The 13,238-nt window shown below is 37.2% G+C and overlaps 1 protein-coding gene across 1 annotated transcript; it reads left to right on the top strand.

Moving 5' to 3' along the window:
* The first annotated feature begins 10,723 nt into the window (after nucleotides 1-10,723).
* Nucleotides 10,724-12,877, top strand: LOC123878963 (zinc finger protein 184-like). The gene has a single exon (XM_045926366.1). The coding sequence runs from the start codon at nucleotides 10,818-10,820 to the stop codon at nucleotides 12,405-12,407; it is 1,590 nt and encodes a 529-aa protein (XP_045782322.1). The 5' UTR covers nucleotides 10,724-10,817; the 3' UTR covers nucleotides 12,408-12,877.
* Nucleotides 12,878-13,238: the final 361 nt, after the last annotated feature.

Below are 13,238 nucleotides of genomic sequence, written 5' to 3'. Positions count from 1 at the left end.
ATTAAAATTAAGATCACAGTTTACCTGGAAGAAAAATAATTAATTAAGTTTTAAAAAATCCATTAAAAAATATCTGAGTACATATAGAAAAATGTAGATATTGTAACAAATGCAAAAATAAATTTTTGCAGTTATATCAAAAAAACATTAAGTTACTATCATATTACAACATCAAGATACAAATACCTACGTTGAAATTAATAAAAAAATTGTAAAAATCTTTATACTTAAATAAATTATTATTATTAAATGATTATTAAAAATAAATTAAAAAATCGAATATTATGTGAATATTAAGTGAATATTATGGATGTTAGATTAATCAACTAGATGCACTAGAAATTATAAAATAATATGTTAATTTTATAGTTTTTAAAATATAATATATCCAGATGGTCAGTAAGTTTAATTTTAGCCAAATTCCATGAAGCTTAAAAATTAAATTTCGAAAATAGCATTCTAAATGTTATTTAATAAAAATAAAAATCAGTAAATATTAAAAATGTATGTGAAAAAATTAACTCACTTAAAATTCAAGTCCAAAAATTTCACATGGCACTAGAAAAAAACAAATTACATTTAAAACAGATTTAAAAAGAAAAAATAGATAGAACAGATTTTTTTGATGTAACAATTTTCCAATAATAAGAATTTAAAAAAAAAGAATTTTCAAAAAATTTCAAAATCACTCTTGCGTAGGTACTTTTAATGTAATGTTCACGGTTACGCAAAATACAGAAGAATGCGAAAATTTTCATTCCATCTCTGTCTTTTATAAACGTACTGGGGTCCGTGTTATTTATTCGCGGAATTTCGAATAAGGATTTGGTAGCGTCGGCAAAAAAATAGGAAAAAAACTTGAGTTTGAAAAATTCAAATGTTTGTAAAATACGATTTACACAATATAAGCACTAAGGTCTTCCTTAGAAGAAGAAAGAAAGAGGTGGCATTTACTGGGAACCACAGATGTAACAATAATTTAGATAAATAATTTTAAAAAACCGGCCAAGTGCGAGTCAGACTCGCGCACTGAGGGTTCCGTACTCGGGTATTTTTTCCAACATTTTGCACGATAAATCAAAAATTATTTTACATAAAAATAAATAAAAATCTGTTTTAGGATGTACAGGTAAAGCCCTTTCATATGATACTCCACTTGGTATAGTTATCTTATTTCGAAAATTGAAACACATTTTAATTTTTTTTTAAATGATGTCACCACAAATTCACGGTTTTCGGATTTATTCCTGTACTTGTGCCATAAGACCTACCTACCTACCGAATTTCATGATTCTAGGTCAACGGGAAGTACCCTATAGGTTTCTTGACAAACACGACGGACAGACAGACAGACAGACAACAAAGTGATCCTATAGGGTTCCGTTTTTCCTTTTGAGGTACGGAACCCTAAAAATGGCAGTCACTGAGACAGTTGTGAAAACATAAAACTATGAAATAACAGTGGCTATTCTTTGGATTTTTAATGTTGGTATCAAAAATCAAAATGCGTGCAATTTTCATCGAAGTGAATTTTCGTATTTTTAATGTTCTGTATCTCCAAAGAAACTTAAGGAACCCTTATATAATCACTTCGTTGTCTGTCTGTCTGTCTGTCTGCCAATACTCGTCAAGGGATCAAACCTATTTGCAATTAAAGTGAAAAATCCGAAAAACCGTAAGTTCGTGGTTACATCACACAAGAAAGAGTTATTTCTTCTATGATGGCGTGGAATGGAACCCTTCGTGTAGCTTAAGTTTTAATTAATTATCACCACTATATCGTACAAATATAACAATACTGACCATCAAAAGGACCACAATAGTACCTACTTTGATTAAATGATTTTGACTTTGACTTTGTCCGACTGCGGCTCGCCCTTGACCGGTTTTTAATAAAGGGGGCACGTTTAAAAATCTTTTTCCATGGTATTTTGTTTGCTATCTGTACCATCCAAGCTTTGGCTGGTCCGCAAAAGATGTGATCTGAAACACTAATATCATTAAATTCGGGATTTGCAGCTCCAACCTTGACTTTAGGTTTTATATTATCTATTAGTGCCATCTTTTGCCGATTCACTCGCGATTTGTGCACGAAAAATGAATCATTGTAGCGGGAAATGGGGAAATTTTACAGTTAGCATTACGTAAAAAGACCTCCAAAAAGCTGTCATAGCCTAGCGGTTAAGTTTTTTTTTAATTTATAGACTAGAGCTTGGCTGCAATCAGACCTGCTGGCAAGTGATGATGCAGCCTAAGATGGAGTGCGCTTGCCTAGAAGATGCCTATTCACTCTGGACTAGCGACCCGCCCCGGCTTCGCACGGGTGGACACTACCACGAAAAATCCTATCTATTTTCCGGGATAAAATATAGCCTATACGGATTCGGAAGAATCCCTCTAAGTAATGGTAAAAGAAATTTTGAAATTGATCCAGTAGTTTTTGAGCCTATTCAATACAAACATACAAAAATACAAAGGTTTCCTCTTTATAATATTAGTATAGACAAGTGGAGGAGAAACCCGACGCTGAAAGGGCTTTCTATATCCTAACAGTTCGGATTAGAAACGAGGAAGCAAATCGCTTCGTACGTGTCCGTGGAATTTCAACTACGTACGGATGCAGACCTTGACGATGCTTTGCAATGGTAGAAAGGTGAAGAAGGAACCAGGTCAAAAAGTTCTTGTGCACACTCTCCAAAATATATCCTGTAGAATATCGATAGACAGGCAACTTTTGAGAGACGACGATGTTCCAAACTTTAAGCTGAGCAATAAGGCCGCCTTTGCATACAATTGTTTTTAACCCCCTACCCAAAAAGAGGAGTGTTATAAGTTTGACGTGTGAATCTGTGTATTTGTCTGTAGCATCGTAGCTCCTAAACTAATGATTTTTTTTAAATCTGTATGGTACGCAGCACCACACAAATCCCAAAACCACTCGCGCGATTCGCCCCGACACCGGAGCATCCTCAGGAGATGTAGACCTTGCAATGTCTAATTGCAAAGCTTTTGGTTCCTTGTATATCATGGACTTCCGCAAAATAACGCCTGCTTCTATAATACATTTAACATTATTTATGAAACTAAAATCTACGAGCATTGAACTTAGTTAAGTAAGTACTGAGTAGGGTATGTACTTACATTGAATCATTTGAGCTTCGCGAACGTGATGGGAAAGCTAAATAAACCATAATTACTTACAGCAAATATTTGACCCAATAGGCCAAAAAACCTATAAAAGTACCGATCGGTCTCATTGTATAGTGTGAGATCATTCTTAATTGGTATTTTCTAACATTTTATTTAATTTAGATACAAGTTAGCCCTTGACTGCAATCTCACCTGGTGGTAAGTGATGATGCAGTCTAAGATGGAAGTGGGCTAGTTTTTATTAAACCCATACATACCCCTTTGGTTTCTACACGGCATCGTACCGGAACGCTAAATCGCTGGGCGGTACGGTTTTGCCGGTAGGGTGGTAACTAGCCACGGCCGAAGCCTCCCAACAGACGAGTTCTAGGTATGCGATGTAGGTAAGCACAAATTCACGTTTTTCGGATTTTTTCCTTTATTTGTGCTATACGACCTACCTACATGACTGCATGATTCTAGGTCAACGGGGAGTACCCTATAGGTTTTTTGACTGACACAAAAGACAGACAGACAGACAAACAGACAGACAACGAAGTGATCCTACGAGGATTCCTTTTACCTTTTGAGGTACGGAACCGTAAAAACTTGTAGACGTAAATAAATGTCCTGTTAGAAACACGCAAGTTAAAATCTACGTCATTTTACTTGTCTGTCTACAGTTTCAGGTTAATCTCATAAACCGATGGCCATCTGGTAACTAACTGTACTAAGGTCGCTAACTGTACATCAGAGTAACCCAAAATATTTGCGCGACCGTACCTACATGACTTGAATTCTTGAGCGTAGCGATTTTGATAAGGCTCAGCCGAGTAGCGCAAAAGAAAGTTTGGTTCCGTAGATTTATTTTTTAATCCATACTAATATTATAAATGCGAACGTGTCTGTCTGTCTGACTGTTTGCTACCTTTTCACGGCCCGACAGTTTAACCGATTCTGACGTTTGGTACAGAGTTAGCTTATATCCCGGGGACGGACATCGGCTACTTTTTATCCCGGACAATCAAACAGTTCCTACGGGGTCTTCAAAAACCTACATCCACGCGGACGAAGTCGCGGGCAACCTCTAGTTTTTACTATATCATGATGCCCGCGACTTCGTCTGTGTGGATTTAGTTCTTTAAAAATCCTGTGGGAACTTTTTGATTTTCTGGAATAGAAAGTAAAACTATATCCGTGTCCGGGATATAGGTAAGCTCTCTCTGTACCAATTAGATACCTAGATGATGCCCGCGACTTGGTCGGTGTAGATGTAGTCTTTTATTGAATCCCGTGGGAACTCTTTGATTTTCCGGGACAAAAAGTAGCTTATGCCCGTCCCTGGGATGCAAGACGCAAGCTATCTTCCGTCATAATCGGTTAAACGGATGGACCCTATATTCAATGTACTCTGTGGGATGGACCGTGAAAAGCTAGCAGACAGACATAAATAGACAGACAAACATACACACTTGACGAACATGTACAATCACTTGGACGCACACATTTGTTTTAAATAAAAAATAGCGAGCAAACGAGCAGGCGGGTCACTTGATGTTAAGTGATTACTGCCGCCCATGAACATTTGCAGCAAGCACCAGAGGAACCGCCGATGCGTTGCCTGGTGGTTGCCGGCCTTTCAGGAATTTGTTGGTCCGCCCCTTGAATAACCCCATGTCGTAATCTAGTGGGAACACCGCGGATGGGAGTTGATTCTACATTTAGTATATTTATATACCTAGTAGTATGGAGAATACAGAATCCTAAAACTCAGACAAATCGATACCTGAATGTGACCAAACTATAACTTCACTACAGTCAGTACTGAACAATAGAATTTATAGAGTTGATATTTTAACTAACTAGGCTGAACTATTTGAGTAAAATTGTTTTCTGTCACTTGGTATATTTTTTGTTGTTGTACATTTATTTTTATGAGCTCAGACTTTTCTCATCTTTCATTTGACATCCCACTCGATACAATAGGAAAAAAAAATTTGGAGACCTCCAATTTTTTTGATGTAGGTCCGTTGATCCGTTAGGTCAATTTTTTTCGTACCTATAAAATGTAGCCTAGCCGCCGTAAAAGTCACCCGGACTTTTACGACGAATCAATTGACACCTCATTCATCAAAATCGGCCCAGTAGTTTAAGCGCTACAGTGGAACACACAGAATCTGGATACAAATATTCATACATACATACCTTTCTTCTATGACCCTTCCTTTTGGCTTTGCCACAGTTGGGTAAAAAAAAACGATAATTTATTGAGTTTTCAAAAAACCGCGACTGCGTTGCACTGCTGATCTTTTTCAGTCCGCATATTAAAGCACATAAAATCCGCCATTGTGTTTCTTTAAGAATTTGATCTACCCAATGACACCAAAACGGATCTAATGACGTATCATTTACAAGGAACCAAAAGCTTAATTTGCTATAATCCGCCAAACCAAAGAAATCTGTATGGTGCAACATGCAGCATGCGACAACCACCAAGCAAGCCATACGTACCACAACCACGCAGCACCACTCATTTATCAAAATCGGTTAAGCCGTTGAGTAGTTACGAGCGGACATGGGAACGGGCATACATAGATACATAGACATACATATTATCTACATACAGATCAAACACATAACTCTTCCTTTGCCGTAGTCGGGTAAAAAGGTATAACACCAGTACAAGGCCACTCCACGCCACTCTTATTCCATAGACAAGAGGTAAGTAACCGCGTGCGAATCAAAAATATTCGCAATATACAAGTTACAACACCATTTGTGAGCGTGATTTGAATTTGTCGCGTAGATATTTAAAATAGTCAATACTAATACTTTCTTCAGCTCTCCTTGTCCTGAAATATATCATCCCACTGTTGGGCAAAAGTTGCTACTTATATTGTTTTATAAAGTACTAGAGGATGCCCGCGACTTCGTCCGCTTGGTTTTGGGTTTTTAAAGATCTCGTGGGAACTGCTTGATTTTCCGAGATAAAAAGTTGCCTATGTCAATAACATGGACGGAAGCTACCTCGGTACCTTTCATACAAATCGCTTAAGCGGATGAATTTTTGAGAATCCCGTGGGAATTCTTTGGTTTTCCGGGATAAAAAGTAGCCTATGTCCGTCCCCGGGATATAAGCTAAGCCTGTACCAAATTTCGTCAGAATCGATTAAACTGTAGGGCCGTGAAAAAGTAGCAGACAGACAGACAGATAGACAGATAGACAGACAGACACACTTTCGCATTTATAATATGTATGGATACTTAGATCATATGTCCAAAACTTTGTCAGCGTGGATTTAGGTTTATTTAAAATCCCACGAACATTCTTTGACTCTCCGAATAAAAAAAATAGCCCGATAAGTCCGCATCTTCAAGCTGCCTCTGAACCTTTCGTGAAAATCGGTTAAACAGATGGGCTGTAAAACCGTAATAGACAGGACAGACAGACACACTTTTACATTAATAATATTAGTAGGTACTTATGGATTTATTACACCTGTTTCAGTGCCGTATTTTTTGTTTGAAAACTTATCCATTACTAGAGGATGCCCGTGACTTCGTCCGCCTGAAATTAGGTTTTTAAAGATCCCGTGGGAACTGTTTGATTTTCCGGGATAAAATGCCTATGTCAATTACAGAGACGCAAGCTACCTCGATATCAAATTTCATGCAAATCGGTTAAGCGGATGGGTTTTTAGGAATCCCGTGGGAACTCTTTGATTTTCCTGGATAAAAAGTAGCCTATGTCCGTCCCCGGGATATAAGCTAACCCTGTACCAAATTTCGTCAGAATCGGTTAAACTGTTGGGCCGTGAAAGGGTAGCAGACAGACAGACACACTTTCGCCTTTATATTATTAATAAGTATGGAGCATAATATAAAATAATTAAATAAAACCTCCCTGGTTTCGAATCTGCGATCATCTACTTTGGGTGCGGCGTGGAATCTTACCAAAAAAACAGCAAGTTTTTTAAATAGGTTTTTTTAGTGTAGCTCTAAAACCTTTGCCTAGATCTGTACATGGAAAAAACCTCAGTGTTGCCAGCAAACAAAATAACCCATTGCTACATCACAAATCTCCAGACGATAACAATTTAGATTCCGATAGCATCTTACGTTGGTGGAATACCAACTAGTTCCTGATGCCAACGACCTAGGCTGTAGCCACTTTTACGTAATATCACTCTTTTTATGGTATACCTAGGGTCATTTACCTGTAAATCATGATGCAGTCTAGAGTTGAACGGGATAACCTTGTCCAACTATCATTTTTTTTTTTTAATTTACAGACTAGCGCTTGGCAGCAATCAGACCTGCTACCAAGTGATGATACAGCCTAAGATGGAGCGCGCTTGCCTAGAAGTTGCCTATTCACTCTTGATTTGAAAGCCTCGATAGCTCAACGGTTGAGGAGCGGACTGAATTCCGAAAGGTCCGGTGGTTCAAACCCCACCCGCTGCACTATTGTGTACCCACTACTGTTTTTTACAATTAATTGGAGGGGAAAGGGGAGTATTAGTTATGATTAGCATGTCTAATAATCTTATTTTCAAAAAAAAAGGGGAAGTCAAAACTGATGCCAGAAATGCGTTCCATATCCGAGCGGTTCGGATTAGAAACGAGGAAGCAAATCGCTTCGTACGTGTCCGAGGAATTTTGAACACGTACGGGTGATAATGATGGTAAATGATCATTATCAGTATCAACCGTTAGATGTCCACTGCTGGACATAGGTTTCTTGTAGGGTCTTCTACTTTGACTCGTTTGATATTCTGTCCACCTAGTGACAGGGTTTTCCACGCTGCGCTTTTCCGTGTGAGGACGCTATTCTAGCACCTTGGGACCTCAATATCCATCGTGTTTTCAAACTATGTGCCCCGCCCACAGTGAGCTAGCTATCTTATAAAGAAGTTTTCCCTTCAAGAACTTTAACTTGAAGTCGTCAAGGTATTAGAGGTCCAAAAATATTGCAAGTTTCTGAAAATTCTGGATATCTTCGATTTCTCTGTAATCTAAAAAAATGATCTATTGTTAAATCAAACGTTTAGTTCGATAGAATCTGTGATATAAAGCAAACCAGATCCACCAGGCGTGGGAATAAACACTTTTCGGAATTCATGCATTCTTGTGAGCGTAGAATTTAAATGAATATCGCTTCTGGATATATAAACATAAAATCGACGAACTGATTGATCTAATAGAATGAAAAATCGGTATCTATACCTACTTGATCTCGTTAAGTACATTTTTTTTCCGACAATAGTAACTAGTATCATCTTCACAGGATTACATAAAAATCTTTACTTGAAAGTGTTCAGTTTAAGAAAGTACTTAGTCAAAATAATGAGTTTGGCATGAGTTACTCACGAATTAGTCGATACCATGTCGATCACGTCGATACCTTATAGCTAATTTCTTAAACTGGACCCTTTCAAGTAAAGATTTTTATGTAATCCTGTGAAGATGATGCCGCCATTGTTGGAATTAGAATGCTATAAGCCTACTTTGTCGTATTCATTTACAAATTTCGAAAAACCAAATTAAATTTGAACTTCGCGGGCAGACCCGTGTCATGCCCCTTAAATACCTAAGTAGAACTAGTAGACACGGGTAAGATTGATATAATAGTTAGGGTTTTGAGGATACGATTTTAAAAGTTTTGCGTAAATGTGGTATGTTTTGTGGTATTAGGTGGTCCGAGAGGTTCTTAAATAATTAACAATACAAAAGATAAGGTAAGGATAGTAACTAGTAATTTCGTGGGTGTTTCAAATCAGCACAAAAATAACTGTCATTTAACATTTTGTATAGCATCGTCTTCCAGAGTAATTTTTTTAATTAAAGAATTTTAGCCATGCTTATCATGACTAATACTCCCCTTTCCCTCCAATTAAGCGCTAAGCTTGTGCCAGGAGTGGGTACGACAATAGTGCAACGGGTGGGGTTTGAACCGACGTCCTTTCGGAAGTCAGTCCGCTCCTCAACCGTTGAGCTATCGAGGATCTCCTATATTATGCCCTTTTCGGTATACTGTATATGTATTATTTTTTATTTAAAACAGGGCGTTTTTGTTATATCCAGTGCCACAGTCGGGTTCGTTAAATTCTAATTCAGTAGCACCTAAATTCGTGACACGATTTTTGCCCATCAAAGCAACCGTTGGGCATATTTAAAGCACAGATTTCATTCATTTAAAATTTGAATGGCTCATTTATTCAGGAGCTATTAAAATTCGCACCACGTAACGCAAAGTTAAGAAAAATAACTTGGTAAGTAAGTACTTGTTATACAATTCAGCCTGGCGCAAAATTTATTCGTTAGACGATAAGAATTATATGCGAACTTGGTGCATTATGTGATACCTACATGTTATTTCAAAGCCAATAATCCTAGGCTATATGTAATCCACTTTTGAACATAGTTTGACCCTTGTAGGGTCTTGCAGGTTTTTTTAAAGAATATTAGTCATTTTTAATCATGACTAACATTCCCCTTTCCCCTCCAACTAAGCGTTAAGCTTGTGCTAGGAGCAGTGACGGATTAACCCTTAATCAAATTAAGCAATTGCCTAGGGCATCACGTCTGAGGGGGCACCAGAAGAAGCACAAAAAAATCTGTCCTTAGGGCATTCACGTCTCACTCTCACGTCACGTGAGAGTAGAAACTTTTCTAGGACTAATTTGAAAATTCCAGAGTCCGATCTAGAATCATAACCCCATTCCCGCTTGCCCACTCGCTGCCCGACAATTCGAATGTCCCCGAAAGCCGCAAAGCGCATTTCAATAAATAAATAAATAATTATGCTTTGGTTTTTATTGTTGTCGCACCTACTCCACCTCTAAAGTATGTTACATCTCATCATCTTATTTTACAAAAAACTAATGTTTTTAGGCAGTAAAGGTTTAATTAAAGACCGATTCTAGTTGACATACGGATATGGGGGCCCATAGGCATGGATTGCTTAGGGCACCAAGTAGTCTTAATCCGTCACTGGGTCTTGCACGTTTGATTTGATGCCATCTGACCCTTATTGGGGGATCTACCAACGCTGCGTTTTCCGTTGTGAGGTCGTCATTCCAGCAGCTTGGGATCTCAACGTCTATTTCCTTTGTACAATCTCTATTGCTATAAAAAAAGTGGAAGTAGATTTTTTCACAGCCATTGAAAATCGAATTAACTATACCAAGCAAATCGGCTCTACATTTTATATTTACATACTACCTAAACATTATTTCATTTTTTTAATAAGAATATTAGCCATAATAATCATGACTAATACTCCCCTTTCCTCTCCAATTAAGCGTAAAGCTTGTGCCGGGAGTAGCTACGACAATATTATAGTGCAACGGGTGGGGTTTGAACCGCCGACCTTTCAGAATTCAGTCCGCTCCTGAACCGTTGAGCTATCGAGGCTTTCAACACACGCTTATTTCTGAAGAAATTAGACAAGTATACCAAAATCTAACTATTTAAAAATTATTTATGTGATGGCTATTTTAGGCTTAAAAAGCTAGAATCCAGAGCTTTGACATGAGCCAGTTTAAAAAAGCACAATTAATTTTAACGCTAGCAACACCTTTACGTCAAACTTGCGTCAAATGGTCCCGTTTCATTGTTTACAGTGTATTTTCTTTATAAAATAGTAATTTACGAGTAATGTGTGCCGAATTATAATAAAAACGATAATGAGTGGTGAGATTGACGGTTATTGTCGGCTATGCGCGGAGCCACGACGCACAAGCGAGATGCTATCACCGGGCAAAGATATCGTAGCTAACTCGAAAGTTATCACCAAATTATCCTGGATAAACATCGATATAACTTCGACTGACGGTCTCCCAAACACAATATGTTATGCCTGCTTGGATCTGCTTGAGCGTACGTGGAGTTTTCTCAACAACGTCAGAGCAGCTCAAGAGAAATTAATAACTCTATTCTTGAACACACCAAAAGACAATGCCTACGAAATTGAACTCGATAATAAGGATTACAATAACAAAATACCCGGAAAACCTGTGGACGAAAACTGGGCGATCTTCCAAGAGCTGAAACGCGAGATAAAAATCGAGAATTTACATGATAATGTACCCACTTTATACCCAAATGCGACAGTTGTAGATATTAAACATGAAACTAATAGTGATGGAGACAACAATGTTATTATGGACTCCAACGACGACCATTTAAGTACAGATAGTGATGTTCCGTTAAAACAAAGTGTAAAGAAAAAGCGTAGCAAATCCAAACACAAAAAATCCAAAGATAGAAGATCCAAAACAAGTTATAACGCCACAAATTCTACATGGGACGACCAAGCGTGTATATGTGCTAAATGCGATGCGAATTGTCAAAGCATTCTTTTATTACAACTACATTCCTTACAAATACATGACTGTTGCTGTGTTTTTAAGTGCACGCAATGCTCCAAAGTGTTTCCAAGCTACCGTTCCTTCATACGACATACAAGAACACATAACAAAGCTTTACAACACTGTTGTGAGTTCTGTAATAGATCTTTTACATACCTACCCGATTTATCATCACACAAAATGAAATACCACAAAACGGTATACAAAACTAAGTGTTCAAATTGTGGTGCTAACTTTGACACGCCAGAAGAACTGGACGAACACAAGAACTTGTTTAACAAAAATTCTAAATTAAAACGGATTTCAAACGGCGAAGATCAGATTGAACACAAATGCGATCAATGCAGCAAAGTCTTTAAAAGCCGTGCAAATCTCCACCAACATAAACAATTGCATACAGAACGGAAGAAAGATTTCGCTTGTCACGTATGCGGAAAAATGTTTTACACGAAAGGTACTTTAGGTACACATTTGGTTGTTCACGAAGAAAAACGTCCGTTCAAATGCAATCATTGTCCGTTAGCGTTTCGAGCGAAAGGCAACCTTATTTCCCATCTAAGTTTGCATTCCGGTTTGAAGCCATTCATCTGTGAACAGTGTGGAAAAAGCTTTAGAGTTAAACGACATTTGGTGTCTCATTCTATCATTCATACTGACTTAAGACCGTACGTCTGTGAATATTGTAACAAATCCTTTAGATTCAAAACCCGTCTTAACCTTCATTTGAGACAACACACAGGTGTACGTCCGTATAAATGTATTTATTGTCAACGAGACTTCACGAACGGTTCGAACTATAAGAAACACATGAAACGACGTCACGGTATTGACACGTCTACACGGTTAACGTCTAAAATTGTTAGTAAAAAAGAAATTACTGTTATAAATGAGACTATAGCACAGTAAATTTTATGTCACTGTCAAAAATTTTTATTAATATATTTAGAAAGAAAACAAGATTATCATTCTTCACACTTGTTACACTTTGTAACTGATATATCTTATTCTTATGTGTTATGAATCACAATTTTTATGTTTTATTTATATTTGTAAGTAGAGAAAAATGGACTTATATTAATTTTAATTTAGAGCTAGAATCATGGCTTATTTGATTTATGAAATTAAGAGCTGATTTTTCAACTGTCAAATAACTTCGATCTTAGGAATAAATTGGAGGTTTTGACATTTTTCTAAAGAGAATCTGTCAGAACATCTCAGATAAAATTTATTTGACGATTGAAAAATTGGCCCTTAGTATGTATTAAGGTAACTTAGGTTTTTTAAGTGAATAAATCCTTTGTGATATTTTTGTAAGAAAAAACCGGCCAAGTGCGAGTTGAACTCGCACACAGAGGGTTCCGTAATCGATTAATTTTTTTGACATTTTGCACGATAAATCAAAAACTTATGCATAAAAATAAATAAAAATCTGTTTTAAAATATACAAGTAAAGCCCTTTTATATGATACCCCACTTGGTATAGTTATCTTACTTTGAAAATTGAAACACATTGTCATTTTTTTTAATGATATAACCACTAATTCACGGTTTTCAGATTTATTCCTTTACTTGTGCTATAGGTCACCTACCTGCCAAATTTGATGATTCTAGGTCAACGGGAAGTACCCTATAGGTTTTCTTGACAGACACGACGGATGGACAGACAGACAGACAGACTACAAAGTGATCCTATAAGGGTTCCGTTTTTCCTTTTGAGGTATGGGACCCTAAAAATCT

Source organism: Maniola jurtina, chromosome 27 (assembly GCF_905333055.1).
Source record: "Maniola jurtina chromosome 27, ilManJurt1.1, whole genome shotgun sequence".
Taxonomy (NCBI): domain Eukaryota; kingdom Metazoa; phylum Arthropoda; class Insecta; order Lepidoptera; family Nymphalidae; genus Maniola; species Maniola jurtina.
This window is presented reverse-complemented; position numbering and strand designations above follow the sequence as displayed.